The 20,200-nt window shown below is 38.9% G+C and overlaps 1 protein-coding gene across 1 annotated transcript in view; it reads left to right on the top strand.

Moving 5' to 3' along the window:
- The window catches only part of LOC134909484 (probable cation-transporting ATPase 13A4), a 240,195-nt gene that overhangs the window by 181,691 nt on the left and 38,304 nt on the right, over positions 1-20,200 (top strand). Inside the window, exons 24-27 of the mRNA XM_063916408.1 lie at positions 8,692-8,788; positions 12,846-12,918; positions 14,696-14,867; positions 17,863-18,050. Coding sequence (XP_063772478.1) covers positions 8,692-8,788; positions 12,846-12,918; positions 14,696-14,867; positions 17,863-18,050 — 530 coding nt within the window. The remainder of the gene's footprint in view (positions 1-8,691; positions 8,789-12,845; positions 12,919-14,695; positions 14,868-17,862; positions 18,051-20,200) is intronic.

The following is a 20,200-nucleotide window of genomic DNA, read 5'->3' as shown; positions in this document are numbered from 1 at the left end:
AGTAGTCCCCCTTCAAAGTACTAGCCAGGTGTATCCTATCAGCTTCCGAGATAGAAGATCGGGCTACTTTCAGGATAGTACGACCTTGAATAGTAAAGATGATATATGAAGGAAGAAAGAACCCACTTCTGCTGTCTGTACTCTGCCTGCTACACGTCACTGGATAAATTGGCCCCAGGCTTTTCCAGATGAGAGAGTGTTGGAAAAGAGAGCCATCACCAGTCTTAAAATGGAGTATATTGAGTATCAAATATTCTTCTTCCACTTTAAATATAAGACAATAGAAAGAAAGAGACACTTCTGCTTTCTGTTGTGACAGCAAAATGTACGCTGAAAAGGGCAGAACCCTTGCCAGCACTGCTGTCAGCCAGATGAGAGAGTGATGAGAAGAGGTACAGCTCAAATAGAATGTGGGGATAATCAATAATGTGTAACTTGATTGAATTAATTCATTCAAAAGACATCCCAATTTCATATATAACTGATCACCTCTAAATTACCTAAACGAGTATGCACAAGAACAGTAGAAATTGGGCTGATTTTTATGAACAGGGAACCAGATGGGGTTCACACACTTTGGTTGAATTATATCCTAAGTATTAATCAATCAGCATACAATGGTAATTCCAATGAAATATTTAGACAGAAGTGGCAAAATCTGTGGAGATAGACAAGATCATAATCACCTAGAACACATTGAATAATGAATCATTACTGACAGAAAGACCCTGGTCTCTCACATAGAAATATTAAAATGAAACAATGTTGCAGAAAAATTCTCAAGCAGTAAATCTGCAGAATCAATTCAAAGATTCATTTGGTTAGTATACTAAACCTATAACAATTCAGCAATAAAGTGATCACAAATGTAAATCATTAATTATGCTCATTAAATAGCACAGTGCTGCAGAAGGTATATCATCAGATCTTATTATACTAATTAGTTCCAACAATTATTATCCTTTGCTAGCACAGAAGATAAGACAATGTTGTGGGAAAAAATCAGTAAATCTGCAGAATAATTTCAAAGATTCATTGGTAAGTATATTAAACCTATATCAGTTCAGCAGTAAGGTGACCACATATGTATATGCAATAAAGTGATCACAACTGTAAATCATTAATTATGCTCATTAAATAGCACAGTGCTGCAGAAGGTATATCATCAAACCTTATTATACTAATTAGTTCCAACAATTATTGTCCTTTGCTAGCACAGAAGATAAGACAATGTTGTGGAAAAAGAATCCGCAAGCAGTAAATCTGCAGAGTCAATTCAAAGATTCATTGGTTAGTATATTAAACCTATATCAGTTCATCAATAAGGTGACCACATATATGTAGAAAATGTGCAACATATATATCAAATATAGCAATGTACCTCATTATTGATTTAAATATGCAACATATATATCAAATATAGCAATGCACCTCTTTATTAATTTCGTTTTGTTGCATTATGTGAGGACAGCAGGAAAATAATCTAGACTAAAAAGGGTGCTAGATATGTGTGTTGATACATTTGAATATTAATCCTGCAAAGGGATATGGATATATATAAATCCCTACTAGTAGTCCTCAAATATTAGCGTGCACGCTAATATTTGAGGACTACTAGTAGGGATTTATATATATATATATATATATATATATATATATATATTTATATATATATATTTATATATATCCATATCTCTTTGCAGGATTAATATTCAAATGTATCAACACACATATCTAGCACCCTTTTTAGTCTAGATTATTTTCCTGCTGTTCTCACATAATGCAACAAAACGAAATTAATAAAGAGGTGCATTGCTATATTTGATATATATGTTGCATATTTAAATCAATAATGAGGTACATTGCTATATTTGATATATATGTTGCACATTTTCTACATATATGTGGTCACTTTATTGCTGAACTGATATAGGTTTAATATACTAACCAATGAATCTTTGAATTGACTCTGCAGATTTACTGCTTGAGGATTCTTTTTCCACAACATTGTCTTATCTTCTGTGCTAGCAAAGGACAATAATTGTTGGAACTAATTAGTATAATAAGGTTTAATGAGCATAATTAATGATTTACAGTTGTGATCACTTTATTGCATATATATGTGGTCACCTTACTGCTGAACTGATATAGGTTTAATATACTAACCAATGAATCTTTGAATTGATTCTGCAGATTTACTGATTTTTTTCCACAACATTGTTTTATCTTCTGTGCTAGCAAAGGATAATAATTGTTGGAACTAATTAGTATAATAAGGTTTGATGATATACCTTCTGCAGCACTGTGCTATTTAATGAGCATAATTAATGATTTACATTTGTGATCACTTTATTGCTGAATTGTTATAGGTTTAGTATACTAACCAAATGAATCTTTGAATTGATTCTGCAGATTTACTGCTTGAGAATTTTTCTGCAACATTGTTTCATTTTAATATTTCTATGTGAAAGACCAGGGTCTTTCTGTCAGTAATGATTCATTATTCAATGTGTTCTAGGTGATTATGATCTTGTCTATCTCCACAGATTTTGCCACTTCTGTCTGAATATTTCATTGGAATTACCATTGTATGCTGATTGATTAATACTTAGGATATAATTCAACCAAAGTGTGTGAACCCCATCTGGTTCCCTGTTCATAAAAATCAGCCCAATTTCTACTGTTCTTGTGCATACTCGTTTAGGTAATTTAGAGGTGATCAGTTATATATGAAATTGATATGTCTTTTGAATGAATTAATTCAATCAAGTTACACATTATTGATTATCCCCACATTCTATTTGAGCTGTACCTCTTTTCATTACTCTCTCATCTGGCTGACAGCAGTGCTGGCAAGGGTTCTGCCCTTTTCAGCGTACATTTTGCTGTCACAACAGAAAGCAGAAGTGTCTCTTTCTTTCTTCTGTCTTATATTTAAAGTGGAAGAAGAATATTTGATACTCAATATACTCCATTTTAAGACTGGCGATGGCTCTCTTTTCCAACACTCTCTCATCTGGAAAAGCCTGGGGCCAATTTATCCAGTGACGTGTAGCAGGCAGAGTACAGACAGCAGAAGTGGGTCCTTTCTTCCTTCATATATCATCTTTACTATTCAAGGTCGTACTATCCTGAAAGTAGCCCGATCTTCTATCTCGGAAGCTGATAGGATAGACCTGGCTAGTACTTTGAAGGGGGACTACTTAGGAATACCAGGCACTGTGGATATCACCAAGATGATCACCTACATTTCCATTTGAGAAACATTGGTGGAGCAGTTCTATGCTGCTCACTCTCACTATTTTAATCTATATTTCACCCTCCCATCTCTTATTTAGAAATTAAGATAGAGATTCTAATTATTTTGGACCGTATAGGTCGATATTTTAAGGGAACAGAATAAATGCTAAGTTTTAGATTATTCATTATCACATCATCTCATTGTATATTGTTTTGATTGATTATTATTATTTTCAAATAAGAGTGCTCCCAAAAAGGATTTCTTTTGTCTTTTCTTTTTCCATATATGTGTAGTTAATCTACAAAAGTATTTTGGGAGCACCACCAATAAGTAAAGTGCTATTTAAAAATTTGGCTATTAGCACCATTTATATTGGTTATTTTCAGATTTGTCTATATTTAAATGTGGCTTTATAGTGCACAGCTAGTGCGGAACTGACAAACCATTTTACAAATATACGGCAGTACCACTGGACTGGATTTATACGGCAGTATCACTGGACTTGTACGGCACTACCACTGAACATATACGGCAGTATCACTGGACATATACAGCAGTACTACTGGACTTATACAGCAGCACAGGGATGATACCACTAGACTGGACATATGGCAGCAGAGGACACCACCACTGTGACTGGACTGATGCAGCACAAGACACCACCACTGGACTGATGCAGCACAACACAGCACCACTGGACTGGACTTATATAGCAGCACTGGACATATGGCAGCAGAGGACACCACCACTGTGACTGGACTGATGCAGCACAAGACACTACCACTGTACTGATGCAGGACAACACAGCACCACTGCACTGGACTTATACAGCTACACTGGACATACACCTGTATGGCAGCGGAGGACACCACCACTGTGTCTGGACTGATGCAGCATAAGACACTACACTGGACTGAGCAGCACTGGAATTGCCACCCCATTTTCCCTCTCGCACAGACACTGAGGACTGAGACACGTCCTCTCACTACACTCTCCAATGCTGGAGTGAAAATGACGTGAAAATGGCGGCGACGCGCGTCTCCTTATATGGAATCCATAACCCGCAGGAATCCATCTGCGGGATGATGTTTTGCCTCGTTCTGGTTTCCGAGTCAGGCGGGAAAACCTGAACCGGGCTCAGATCCATGCTCGGATAGTGAAGTTGGGGGAAGGGGGGGTTCGGTTCTCAGGGAACCGAACCCGCTCGTCTCTAATTAAAATGTAGGGTTCTATTTACAGATCAAGTCATATATAAAAATATATTTGAAATGTTTTTAATTTCTATGCTAAAGGTTCTGTATGGTAGCAAATACAGTACTATTCAAATTAGAGATGAGCGGGTTCGGTTCCCTGGGATCCGAACCCCCCCGAACTTCACCTATTTTACACAGTTCTGAGGCAGCCTCGGATCTTCCCGCCTTGCTCGGTTAACCAGAACGCGCCCGAACGTCATCATCCCGCTGTCGGATTCTCGCGAGATTCGTATTCTATATAAGGAGCCGCGCGTCGCCGCCATTTTCACTCGTGCTTTGGAGATTGAACAGAGAGGACGTGGCTGCGTTCTCTCCCTGAAAAGCTCCGTAATCTGTGCTCAGTGTGCTGAAAATATCTGTGCTCAGTGTGCTGCAAATAATCTGTGCTCAGTGTGCTGAAAATATCTACGTTCTCTGCCTGAAAACGCTCCATATCTGTGCTCAGTGTGCTGCAAATATCTGATCAGTGTGCTGCATTGTGGGGACTGGGGACCACCAGTATATACTTTTCTATAGCTTCTATACTGCTTGTCAGGACACACATGGGTCACAGTTACACCGCTCTGTACTGATATATACAATAATATATATATATACTTTTCTTATTTTCTATAGCTTCTATACTGCTTGTCAGGACACGTGTCACAGTTACATCGCTCTGTACTGATATATACAATAATATATATACTTTTATATAGCTTCTATACTGCTTGTCAGGACACATGGGTCACAGTTACACCGCTCTGTACTGATATATACAATAATATATATATACTTTTCTATAGCTTCTATACTGCTTGTCAGGACACACATGGGTCACAGTTACACCGCTCTGTACTGATATATACAATAATATATACTTTTCTATAGCTTCTATACTGCTTGTCAGGACACATGGGTCACAGTTACACCGCTCTGTACTGATATATACAATAATATATATACTTTTCTTATTTTCTATAGCTTCTATACTGCTTGTCAGGACACGTGTCCCAGTTACACTGCTCTGTACTGATATATACAATAATATATATACTCTTCTATAGCGTCTATACTGTTTGTCAGGACACATGGGTCACAGTTACACCGCTCTGTACTGATATACAGTAACATTATATATACTTTTCTATAGCTTCTATACTGCTTGTCAGGACACATGGGTCACAGTTACACCGCTCTGTACTGATATGTACAATAATATATATACTTTTCTATAGCCTCTATACTGCTTGTCAGGACACATGGTCACAGTTACACCGCTCTGTACTGATATATACAATAATATATATACTTTTCTATAGCTTCTATAATGCTTGTCAGGACACGTGTCACAGTTACACCGCTCTGTACTGATATATACAATAATATATATACTTTTCTATAGCTTCTATAATGCTTGTCAGGACACGTGTCACAGTTACACCACTCTGTACTGATATATACAATAACATATATAATTTTCTATAGCTTCTATACTGCTTGTCTGGACACATGGTCACAGTTACACCGCTCTGTACTGATATGTACAATAATATATATACTTTTCTATAGCTTCTATACTGCTTGTCAGGACACATGGGTCACAGTAACACCGCTCTGTACTGATATATACAATAATATATATAATTTTCTATAGCTTCTGTACTGCTTGTCAGGACACATGGTCACAGTTACACCGCTCTGTACTGATATGTACAATAATATATATAATTTTCTTATTTTCTATAGCTTCTATACTGCTTGTCAGGACACACGTGTCACAGTTACACCGCTCTGTACTGATATATACAATAATATATATACTTTTCTATAGCTTCTATACTGCTTGTCAGGACACATGGGTCACAGTTACACCGCTCTGTACTGATATATACAATAATATATATACTCTTCTATAGCTTCTATACTGCTTGTCAGGACACATGGGTCACAGTTACACCGCTCTGTACTGATATACAGTAATATTATATATACTTTTCTATTGCTTCTATACTGCTTGTCAGGACACATGGTCACAAATACACCGCTCTGTACTGATATATACAATAATATATATATATACTTTTCTTATTTTCTATAGCTTCTATACTGCTTGTCAGGACATGTGTCACAGTTACATCGCTCTGTACTGATATATACAATAATATATATACTTTTTTATAGCTTCTATACTGCTTGTCAGGACACATGGATCACAGTTACATCGCTCTGTACTGATATATACAATAATATATATACTTTTCTATAGCTTCTATACTGCTTGTCAGGACACATGGTCACAGTTACACCGGTCTGTACTGATATGTACAATAAAATATATACTTTTCTTATTATCTATAGCTTCTATACTGCTTGTCAGGACACATGGTCACAGTTACACTGCTCTGTACTGATATATACAATAATATATATACTTTTCTATAGCTTCTATACTGCTTGTCAGGACACATGGATCACAGTTACACCCCTCTGTTCTGATATATACAATAATATATATACTTTTCTTATTTTCTATAGCTTCTATACTGCTTGTCAGGACACATGTGTCACAGTTACACTGCTCTGTACTGATATATACAATAATATATATACTTTTCTATAGCTTCTATACTGCTTGTCAGGACACATGGGTCACAGTTACATCGCTCTGTACTGATATATACAATAATATACTTTTCTATAGCTTCTATACTGCTTGTCAGGACACATGGGTCACAGTTACACTGCTCTGTACTGATATATACAATAATATATATACTTTTCTTATTTTCTATAGCTTCTATACTGCTTGTCAGGACACATGGGTCACAGTTACACTGCTCTGTACTGATATACAGTAATATTATATATACTTTTCTATAGCTTCTATACTGCTTGTCAGGACACATGGTCACAGATACACTGCTCTGTACTGATATATACAATAATATATATACTTTTCTATAGCTTCTAGTATTACAGTGCAGCATTTTGGTGACTAACAGTATATAGTTGTACAGTAGGCCATTGCTGTATCTTGCAGCTCTGTATCACTGCAAGTATCCATTCCATATCTGTGCGCCATTTTTGTGAGCAGTATATATAGTATTACAGTGCAGCATTTTGGTGACTAACAGTTTATAGTTGTACAGTAGGCCATTGCTGTATCTTGCAGCTCTGTGTCACTGCAAGTATCCATTCCATATCTGTGCTGCATTTTTGTGAGCAGTATATATAGTATTACAGTGCAGCATTTTGGTGACTAACAGTATATAGTTGTACAGTAGGCCATTGCTGTATCTTGCAGCTCTGTGTCACTGCAAGTATCCATCCATTCCATTTTCTTCCAGTGATTTGGACCAATAATACCATTGATTAGAACAAATAATTCCAGTAATTTTGTCATTTTCTTCCAGTGATTTGGACCAATAATACCATTGATTAGAACGAATAATTCCAGTGATTTGGTCATTTTCTTCCAGTGATTTGGACCAATAATACCATTGATTAGAATGAATAATTCCTGTGATATTGAGGTGTTTGTGTCGCTTAGCTTAGCCGTCCAGCGACCATAGTGCACCTCTTTTTCTCTTTTCTTTGCATCATGTGCTGTTTGGGGCCAATTTTTTGAAGTGCCATCCTGTCTGACACTGCAGTGCCACTCCTAGATGGGCCAGTTGTTTGTGCCGCCCTCTTGGGTCGCTTTGCTTAGTCATCCAGCGACCTTGGTGCAAATTTTAGGACTAAAAATAGTATTGTGAGGTGTGAGGTGTTCAGAATAGACTGGAAATTGTGGTTATTGAGGTTAATAATGCTATAGGATCAAAATTACCCCCAAATTCTATGATTTAAGCTGTTTTTGAGGGTTGTTTTTTTTTAAACACCCGAATCCGACAAAAAAAATTCAGGGCGGTTTTGCCAAAACGCCTCTGAATCCAAAACACGGCCGCGGAACCGAATCCAAAACCAGAACACAAAACCCGAAAAATTTCCGGTGCACATCTCTAATTCAAATAACTCAGAACTTTTCAATACTACCTGAACCAATGTTTCACTTAAAATATAAAATAGTTGTATTGCAGCTCTGCTATCTAAATTCACCCACAGGTAATAATGCTCCTTTATTATACTTGAACAATGCAATTTGTTTCAAAATCACTGTATTATGGGTCACAATATGCTAACATAAGATACTTGTGTGCTTTTGTAATTGTAAAGGGAAGGACGAGCAGCTCTGGTCAGTACTTTCGCTGTGTTCAAATACATCACTCTATACGCCATGATAGAGCTTATTTGCCTGCTCCTACTCTACTGGGTAAGTATCACTTTTGTATCTTGGGTAGTAATAAAGTTGCCTGCTAGCTCCTGCACTGAATGTCAGCATAATAATCTATATATTTGCCAGCACATGGGCATTTTAAGAGAGATTGGGGACCATGTGCATCATACTTCGCCCTTCACCATGCAGCATCCCTGTTCTTTGCAGTACCATCTTTCTGGTGATATACTAGGAAATATGGCACATGTGTAGAAGACAGCAAAGAATCTTTCCAAAGATGTGACTGGAAATTTGCTGCCACTGGTTGCTAACATAGGAGTGTCGCCCATGGGCACATGTGCATTCAGTATAGATTCATCACTGTTCCTGCAGTATAATAGAGCTGCAATTTGTACACACTGTGCTGAAGCTGAATGTGAGCAACAATGGCTTTTGCAATCAAAATATCTAGTGCGGGATGTAATGTAATCTGAGTTTAGCGGCCATGCGGGATGCCGGCTGAACTCAGACGTTATTTTAAAGGGGCAATCATGTACTAGGCATGTTTAGCCCTCCGAATGTACAGGTATCTGCAATGTGAATATTACAAAGAATGTGTGCAAGGCCACACTACATTCTGATAATATCCCTTATATGCTATGAAAAGTTTTGATATGTTTGATTTCTGGGAAAGTTTATGTCCTGATGAAAACAATGGGTGAATTTAAATCTACAAATAACCATTTATATTTCTCCAATTCTGGTGCCCAAACTTCTGGCTATTTTATTTACATAGCCGCTGGTGTAGATAATGCTACTTTACCCACTGAGGCATGGCAATAGCAAATGCTGAAGGCCTGCCTTAGCAAAGCTTACGTCAGTGGGCCCTGACAGAGGTAGGTGTATATTAGATTGTACATACCTCCCAACATGACACATTCCAGGAGGGATAAAATGCTCTCTACCTGGACTTCCCTCTTAATTTATGATTGGTGTCACCTGTGTTGAACTATTTAATTGATAAGAAAAGTATTTCAATATAGGCTATTGCAATCATAAAGAAGGAAATCCAGTTAGAGAGCATTTGACCCTCCTGGACTGGGTCATGTTGGGAGGTATGGATTGTGTATATTAAATTTAAACCAATGGTGTATTTTGGATTTAAACTAGTAGTTTAGTAATGCCCAAGTACTCTTTATAGCTCCTCCTAATTAACAGACAACTGCGTTATAAAGTTTTCTTGTAGTGGAACAAAGACAAGTTAAACAGCCTTAAAATGCACATAGAAAAATAAAATCTATAATTTATCTTGCAAAAATGCAATAGCAGTAGCCTCTGTACTACTTACACACCGGGACAGGACTCAGGAGGACACCCTGTGTGTCTCTATGTCTAGACCTGAATGTTCTAATTAGATAACCGGTTACACAGAACCCAGACACTCATGCAGGGAGGAGGAGGAGAAAAAAGTGGGATCCCTGGGTCACTTACAGCTCTCTTCCCCCTCCTCGGGAAGCTCCATCGTTCGCTCATAAAACCTGATACTCCTGTGTCTCTATCTCCACTGCTTACTTTTCTGCTCACATTCTGGCTGCCTGGTGATGCTGCTGCACAAAATGGAGAGCTAGTGATGTCAGTGTGCTCCAGCTGGTGGGCCCCATGCACCCCCACCTTAATCTGGCTATGTGACACACTGGCTCAGACTGCTGGCTTATAACCTGTGGTCTTTTCCAGAAATATGTGATCTATCCAGAACTACAGTTTGTGGTTAAAGCTGCAATCCCATAAATCATGGTGGCAGACTACTGTATATGCAGCATGTTGGTGTTTATCATTTCTCCTAAGTTTTATTAAGGCTGCTGTTAATGATTTATAATTTGATACAGTGCCATGGTCTTCCATGGTAATCACAGTACATGACAGAATGAGAAGCTTTGAAATGCCCATCTGAGCTCTGTTTTCATTATGATATCCTCCTATTCCTTCTATCTACTCTGACATGCTGGCCTTAGTCACCATAGCAGTATGTCTGTGAGCCACACTTTGTTTCCTTAGAGAAATATTCGGGGATGGCGTTAATTATTTGCAAAAGAACAGCTAAGAACTAATACTCATATGGCATTAACATTATCTTGCTGTATTTGCCTTTATTCTCTATGTGACAGGGACGTGCAGTCAGGGGAGGCACCATTAATGATTAAAATAATATAAAGAAGATACTTATGACACATATTCTGTGTCATGAGTAATTAATTTATCTTATCCTAACCATTTTAATCCTGAAAAGTAGTTTGGGAGGCACTAACAACAGTGCCTTCCGTTAACAATAGGAATAGGTTAAAGCGGGAGGGGCGGGGCCAAGCACTGGGCTGTCAAAGCCCATTAAAATCCAGAGCAGAAAGCGGCACTTATATAAGTGCCTCATTGACAGGGGAAACCCGCCCCTGTCAGCGAGGCAGATGTGATTGGACAGCGGATCCAGTGCTGGATCCGCTCGTCCAATCACCCATACGCGGCGGGGTGAAGAGGCAGCGGGACCGGGCACTACTTTGGAGCTGTCACTACAGTTACAGTAGCACAGCGGGGTGAAGAGGCAGCGGGACCCGGCGTTAGTAATGTTGAAGCCAGGCCCAGCCACGTAGAGGACCAGACCGAGGAGGGCGCTGCTGCGGACCGTCAGTGCCTACATCGCCACAGCCGGCCGCTGTGCCTGGATGCCGCTGTGGGACCTCTCGCTCCCAGCACTCCTGCGATGCCAGGGAACTGGGGAGGCAGTGGCGGATTGCCCCCCTTCCTCCCTGTCTGGGAAATGTACCCGCAGCTGTGTGTCCTCCCGCTCCCAGCCCTCCCGCGATGCCAGGGGACTGGGGGAGGCAGTGGCGCCGCCAGTGCATGAAATCCAGCCCCAGCCCACGGTGTCAGTGTGGAGGAGGAGACCCTGAAGAGGCCATGGCTGTCAGTTGCTGCACTACTGGAGCAGGTAAGCAACACACATTGATTTCAAAGTCCCGCATGCCTCTCAACTATATATATATATATATTCTCAGTGCCTCCCCAGCCAGTTACCTCACCGCACGCCACTGCTGTGAGATGCTTTTTTGTCAATTCTCTTTGCTTCAGATGCAAATGTGTTATAGTAACGCAATCAAACTAATAACGGTTGTTATTCCACCTTGCACTTCTCTTCTAGTATGGAACAATGTCAGGTCTGTTTTGTATTCTGCGTTTACTGCACCAATTACTGGTTATTTATTTGTTGTGTGTTGTTTGTTTGTTTTTTTTCTTTCTTTATGTTACGCGTATGTTCTTGTAATGTACACATGTATAACTTGATAAAATTTCCTCAATAAAAAATATGTAATTCTAAAGAACAGCTAAGAAAATTTTTATCTCATGCATTCTTAAACATTGCTTAACACTGCACATGCATGTTCATCTGCCGGCGCATGCATCACTGGAGAACAACTAAAAGGTAGCCTATAGGCAGTGGTGTCGACAGAGGGGGGGAAAGGGGGTACAGATTACCCGGGCCCGGGCATGCCAGGGGGCCCAGGCCAGAGCTTATAAATTAGTGGACAGGCGGGAATTTATAAATTCTATATAAATATTTTATAATACATGAACCCATACATTGCCATTAGTGTTAATATTGCGTGTGTGTGTGTGTGTGTGTGTGTGTGTGTGTACAGTATATATATATATATATATATATAGAGAGAGAGAGAGAGAGAGAGAGAGACTGTGGCCACACCCACTCTGGGAGGCCCGGGAAGTTGTACCGGGGCCCAGGATTTCTCTTGGCAGCCCTGCCTGTAGGCTACTATAGGATAGCGACCTCAGTGGAGATGGCATTACCTATAGGGACAAAATACAAGCTTGGTAAACCTGGTGGTTTCCATAGAAACCTATGGGGGTTGCATTAGCAGATATTGGTGATATCTGCTTTGACTCCTCAGTGGCACAACTGGGGAATCCTTAATATCTGCAGGAACACCCCAAAAATGTATGTTTTCGGTGAATATCCTGCAAATATTTAATGATAAATAGGCCCCTAAGCAGCTACTTTAATATATGGAGGTACAATAATTTAATAACACTTTTTTTGTTTTTACAGCAATTGAAAATAGTGGGTCTGTACCAATACCTTATCCAAGATGTGGGAATTACAATACTGGTCACCCTAACAAGTACGTTGCTCATTTGTAAATGTAAAATAAATCTAAAAAACTCTGAATGTCTGAATCTTTCATGAATGTAAACTAGGGCGTAGAGTTACAAAGGACCAGTTTGTCAGAGTTGCCCATCTGGTTCGTGGCTGTTGGTCTCCCAATAAAGGGATTAATGAATGATCACTACTGTATCTATATTATGCAGTTTTTTCCCAGGAATAACTAAGAATAACTTTACATTATAGGGATGCTCCAATTTCTGGTTTCCTTAAATGAATGAAAGGAATCCCTGCAATCAGCTCAGACTGTGCCTATGTTTTCATATAAGATAAAAGCGTTTCACAGAAATCTGGGCATAGTTAATGGAGAGTTCAGTTCAAGAGATTTTTGTGTTTTCAAGTATTTGGAGTCATTAAATTGTGAAAATAACTAGAATTACATGTTTATAATTCAAAACAATATCCATGACAAACGTCTTAATAACAATGTGGAAGGTACAGTATGTACTGTAAGGGAAGAATTGCTTTGTTGCCCCAATATTCACCTGGACATATAATGAAACAGATTGTGTTACATCACAAAATTGATTGACGAGTTTAATCTACAAACAAAATAAAGGCGTATAGGCAGGCTTGTACTGGCCTACAGGTTACAGGGGAAATCACCGGTGGGCCCCACTGCCTGGGGGCCCAAATCCTGCTCTAAGGCAGTGGCAAACGCAGGATTTGCATGGGGGGTTTCCAGAACTGGGTGGAGCCAATCACGGGGGTGGGGACTGAGGTGACCCAGTATATGCTGGGTCCGTAAAACTAGTGTGCCTATGTGTGTGTGTATGTATGTATATATTTTTATATATATATATATATATATATATATACATATCTACACATATATATACACCGTGTATATATATATATATATATATATATATATATATACACCGTGTATATATATATATATATATATATATATATACACACACACACATACATATACATATATACATAGTATATTAAACATGCATACACATATATATATATATATATATATATATACATACAGTACACGTATATATACACATGTATATATATCATATGTGTGTGTGTGTTTATATGTATGTATGTATATACATGTGTATATATGCATGCACATGGATATATATGTACTATAATTAAAATAAAGTAAACTTTTATTAAGCACTTACAAGTGCCACCAGGAAGACAGCAGGCTGCAGAGGATGCTAGACAGCCATTAATAATACTCATGCAGCTAAAAAAAAATAAAAAATAAAAATTTTGTGGAGGGGGGTTTCTGGGTGCTCGGAAGCCCCCCTGGGTGCGCCACTGTAAGGATCAGGTTCCAGACTGTGCACTTGAATTATGCATTATACATATGTTACCTTATACTGGACTGTGGTGTATTTTCTACATTACATTGCTGTTATTAATCTGTTATTAATCTGGTACATTATCATGCATGCAGCAGCTGAATTTACTGTATATATTTATATAGAGGCCCAGACGTTGCACTCTCTAATGGTAAGTCAAACCAATGAGGTGACAGGCCACACTCCCTCTGCAGGCTGGCCACACCCCTAACATGGGCCCCTACCACTGCATCCCCCCGGTGGACCCTACATGGCCCAGTCCGACACTGCGTATACGTAGTTGTGCTCCGAGCAGTAGTGAAGAAAAGAGATTAGTGTTAGGTAGGAAGTAGCTGCCAGGTAATTCATGTGCAAAGACTGTTGTACTGTACATGTAACATACAATTACTTTTCTGACTCTTTTTACAGTGAGTTTAACAGAGGCATATCCAGTATTGGCTCCCTACAGACCGCCAGCACAGCTAATATCTCCCCCGCTCCTGCTATCAGTGTTCTTTAATATTATTCTCAATATGGCTATTCAGATCTGTGGCTTTGTACTGGTACAGCAGCAACCGTGGTACAGCACATCTAACTTTAGGTACAGTATGTTCATTTTACACTGAGGGACATTTGAAGAAAATTGTTTGTTTTTGTTGGAAGAAAATAAATGCCACACAGATTCTTCAGTCACTACACATATCTAGGGGCATATTTATCACAATCCTCATTTTTTACGAGGATGTGAGAAACATTTTTGCATAAATTCACAACGTGAAAATTCTGCTCTCGCCATGAGATTGGCCCCCATAAAAACCTTTCCTGGTGAAGAGCTGGAGCAGTGTGATAGGGTAAAGCTATCATACTCCTTCCGTGTTCAGTTCCTTGGTGCACACTGCAAATGCGCTCCTATTGGCCAGCACGTTCTGCAGCGGAGGCAGATGGAGAAGGCTCCGGAGGGTTTATGGAAAACCCTCTACATAAAAATTTGCAAGTAGTCTGTAGGCTACTATAGGATAACATAATAAAAATAAAGTCTCCAGTGCCTCTGTGGGGGTGCAGCTATGATCACTGATAGAATTCACAAACTACCAAACGTTGATATAAAAATGCAAAAATAGAACATGCGCTCCTTTTTGGGGTGTAAAGACAATAGTCAACAAATAAAAGTTCCCCAAATGGCACAAGTAAATATAGTGTAAAGGTGCGACTCAACCACAAACTACCTTCAGGCAAATAAAGCGTAACAGTCACTAAGGAATCCAGGGTTGCACTGGCCCACAGGACCAGAGGGGAAACCCCCGGTGGGCCCCACTGCCCGGGGTTCCCACCCCTTCCTTGGGATCAGGTTCCAGATTGTGCACTTGAATTATACATTACACATGTTACTTTATACTGCACAGGACTATGGTGTATTTCTCTACAGTACATTACTGTTATTAATCTGGTACATTATCATGATGCACTAGCAGTATTTATTATATATATTTATTAAGAGGCCCAGACCATGCACTCTTTATTGGTTATCCAAGACTCTGTGGCAGCCGAGCACACCCCTAAACATGGGCCCTACCCCGGCATTCCCCTGGTGGACCCCTCACACCCCAGTCTGACACTGGAGGAATCTTACATGAAAAGTCCTTATTGTGCCACAACCAAAGTCCACAATATGACATTAATTCCTGAAATATCCTTCCTTTAGGAGATGGTATATTGTAACTAAACATTTAACAAGTGTATTTGCAATCTCCCAATGAGTTAGGTGCACAATCTCATTCAGTATTTATAAGAAAAAGAAGAAAATTCCATGTCGTGAAATACAGTTCAGTAAATCTTAGTGATATCACATAAAAGAAAAGGCTTTCTAAAAACATATGTACACAACATATATCCACCACTCTTAGGCTATAAGAGCTTACCGGTTAAAGGTATTATATATATCACATCTAAGATGGTACTGCTGGGTATGCTAATGACCTTCTGTATTTCAACATGGAGAAAGACAGACTATACAGTTGAAACACGTTGGTGGACAGTGAGAAACCATCAGCAGATATGGATGTACCAACTTGCAGGGCCAGCATTGCTACTGATGGATTCCATATTCCCAGGAGCGGTCCACCATTCCCAGCAATACCATCTGTGATGTGCTGTATGTACCTCCTTTATCGGAAATCACACTGAACCCCCACATTAGTGGTGAATATATGTTTTGTACATTTATTTATAGAATGCTTTTTATTTGATAACACTATGATTTAATAAATATTCCTTATGTGTACTGGGTTAGATTGTGCACCCAACCCCATTGGGAGATTGAGAAGAACATAATAATACTGCACTCTTGCTAAGGGGGAAATGTAATAGGGTGTGAGAATCAGAAAGTGAGAGATTTTGGTAAAATTCTCCTGTTTTTTTTTTTAAAGTGGCAATCATTTGCATGGCAAACCCAGGTTGATTGCCACTTTAAAAAAACAGGAGAATTTTACCAAAATCTCTCACTTTCTGATTCTCACATCCTATTACAATTCCCCCCATATGTCTACGTATAAAATACACTTTTAAATATCGTCTCCTAAAGGAAGGATATTTCAGAAATTGATTCTATATTGTGGACTTTGGTTGTGGCACAATAAGGACTTTTCACGTGAGATTCCTCAGTGACTGTTACACTTAATTTGCCTTTAAATAGTTTGTCGTTGATTCACACTTTTACACTTTCTTTACTTGTGCCGTTTGGGTAACTTTCATTTGTTGATTATTGTCTTTACACCCCAAAATGGAGTGCATACACTATAGGATAATGCCATCTGGAGATGGCATGAACTATCTCTTTACTTTCTTGTTTGGGTGTCAGCTGCGCTACTGTTCATGCATGATCAGTGCAAGGGTACATACCTGGCAACCTTTGAGTATGTAGCCCATAGGCTGCAATGGCTACTGGAGCCAATCTCTGGAATGCTTTGCATTACAGAGCTTGATACTACATATACGTATCCAGAGTTCTATGTTGGCCAGAGCACTAGAAGTCATTAGGAAAATGGTGTGGTGGCCATTTTTCTGGTGGTTTCTGCATGCGTAGTAGAGAAGTACCCAGAAACAAGGCACTGATACCATGTTCCCGGAGACCTATGCATGTGCAGTATACTCTGACACAAAGCACTGCCAGAGAAGGCAGCCTACACAGAGTCTGCACATGGGCCCTCTACCTTCTTAAACTGCCTCTGGTTTCATAGGTGTACTGCCCAAGTCAAACTGCCATATAGAGGCTGTTATTGCAGTTGAAACGGAGGATCTGTGATATCTGCCATGGTTACCCCATAGATACTGTACATTCAGGGGATACTGTAAATTTGCAAATACATTTTCACAGGATACTGTATCTCACAATTGTACTTTGGTAAATAGCCCCTTAGTGTTGATGAAACATTCATCTCAATATTTCTTATATTTTACAAGTATTCTGAGTGAACGCTTTGCTTTAAGTGCTTTCCACAGACAGATCATTTTAAGACTGTTTTTGTTCTTGGATTTTGAAGTCGGCTGAAATTTTTTTTAATAAACAATAATTTCCACTTTGATTTTTTTTCTTGTAGTGCTTGTGTAAGAAATACTGATGGTAATCTCAGCATCACAAATGGGAGCATTACAGCAGTGCACGAATATTCTGAATATGAAAACTATGAAAGCACAACTTTGTTCGCAATAGCCACAATGAGTCTTATAATTGTTGCATTTGTGTTTTCCAAGGGAAAACCGTTCAGGAAACCTTTGTATACAAACTGTGAGTATATTTTTCTAGAAATCATTCACTAGTTTTTCTAAAAATGTTAAAACAGTTGTCAAAGAGAAAACATTTGAGGAGCATCTTTCATGTTTTCACACGTTCTCCAGTACTAATCATATGCAAGTACAAGCAATGCAGTGTCTTATGCACACATGTAGGTGTCAGCACTTGTGATAGCTCAGATACCAATGTGGTATAAACATATACATTTGAAGAAAAAGCTAGGTCAGCTACCAGGATTGAAACATTAAAAAAGTATATTTAATAAAAACATACACTACAACAAATACTACAGTTTTATATGGTATGCATATACCACTCAGATTACGGGGATACAGTAACATATACAATTTATTTAATCAACTTGTGGTTGTTTCATCCAATTAATTTTCCTTAAATATGCATCTTTAATGTTTCTCTCGTGGTAGCCTAGCTTTTATTTAAACATATATATGTGTGTGAATAACACACAGGTATCTGAGAATTCACAGTTGGCATTGAAACGTACATTTGTCCCCTTTTTCTTTTTCAAGGTGTAACACACTTTGTGGTCTAATATCTCTGTTTATTTTTTCCACGTTCTTTACTATATGTATTTATTTCCACTCCCCATTTGTTGGGGAGAAAAAACAACAATCAAGCAGAACATTTGCAAACAGACAATCATTAGTGATTTGCTAGTGCAGGTGATTATTATCATCATCATTCATTATTTGCACTTGTACTGAAAACTCACAGATAATACAGTTTTTTCAGGTGCATATGCATCTTTTTCTCAGTTTGCATGTAATTGCAATTACACAAACATGGCTTAATGTATTTGGCCTACATTGTAACTTGTAACAGAAATAGAGAGAGAAAAAAAATCTAAAAAAGTATATAATATCAATCAATTTATGGCTGAACCCTGTATTACTTTATACCTAATTGTGTACAGTTCAGGGGGTGTTGCCTGTGACAATCAATAGATAAAACAAGAGAAAAGTAACTTTCCTTTCTCTTGTTTTCTATGAACTACATTACACCTTCCCTGTACTGCCCCAAAACACACACTACAGACATAAGTACAACTAGTATAATACACATTCTGCATCAATCTTATTATTTTGAAGAAATATAAGCTAAATCATCTTTGTCTTTAAGATTAGTTTTTGTATTTAAATATGCTTAGAATTTAATACACATTTAATACAAAAGGCTAACACTGCTCCTCACCCCTGTATGGGAAATGCAAGTGTTTTGCTCCGTTCGGGTGTGTGCAGCCACCGCCCCTGACATTACCATTTTGATGGGCTGGTAACTAGTATGTGATATCATTTATTTTGTAAACATATTGGGCGGGATGTATTAAGCTTAGAAAAGTGATAATTTCACTGTGATAAAGTACCAGCCAATCAGCTCCTACCTGCCATGTTACAGGCTGGGTTTGAAAAATGACAGTTAGGAGGTGATTGGCTGGTGCTTTATCACAGTGAAATTATCACTTTTCAATGCTTAGTACATCCGGCCCATTACATTTTGGCCCAGATCTATCAAGCCTTGGAGAGTGATAAATTGCACGGTGATAAAGTACCAACCAATCAGCTCCTAACTGTCATTTTGAAAACACAAGTCCTCATTCAGGTTGGATTGCAATTTCCTGAAAATCACAAACAGGCATTTTTCGGACCTCTGCACATGCGCTGCATTCGCACAGCGCATACGCAAACAAGCAAAGTGCGATCGCATCCCATAGAGATGCAATTGCACCTTAAATGACAGTGGCGGCCGTTGGGTGAGTGGTGATGGACCGTTGCAGGGGATTAGTCCAGTCAACGCAGACGTGGCCGGACCATTTTCGGAGCGACTGCATGACGTCACATGCAGCCACTCCGATAAAGAAAGAGGCGGTGGTGCATCTGAAAATCCCAGGTCAGCGATGCGATCACAATTAGATTGCGATCACAGTGCTGGGCGGGACATTGCCTGCTGGGTGACCTTGCACTGTGCTGGGCAGCCCCCAGCATGTGATCTTAAGCAGTAGCAGATTCTGAATAGGGTCCATAGCCTGTAAAATAGCGTTTAAGAGCTGGTTGGTTCTAACTTTATCACCATACAATTTATCACTCTCCAAAGCTTGATAAATCTAGGCCTTAGTGAGATCTCAA

The sequence above is a fragment of the Pseudophryne corroboree genome, chromosome 4, assembly GCF_028390025.1.
Source record: "Pseudophryne corroboree isolate aPseCor3 chromosome 4, aPseCor3.hap2, whole genome shotgun sequence".
NCBI lineage: Eukaryota > Metazoa > Chordata > Amphibia > Anura > Myobatrachidae > Pseudophryne > Pseudophryne corroboree.
Note: the sequence above shows the minus strand (reverse complement) of the source record. Positions and strands in the feature narration are given on the sequence as shown.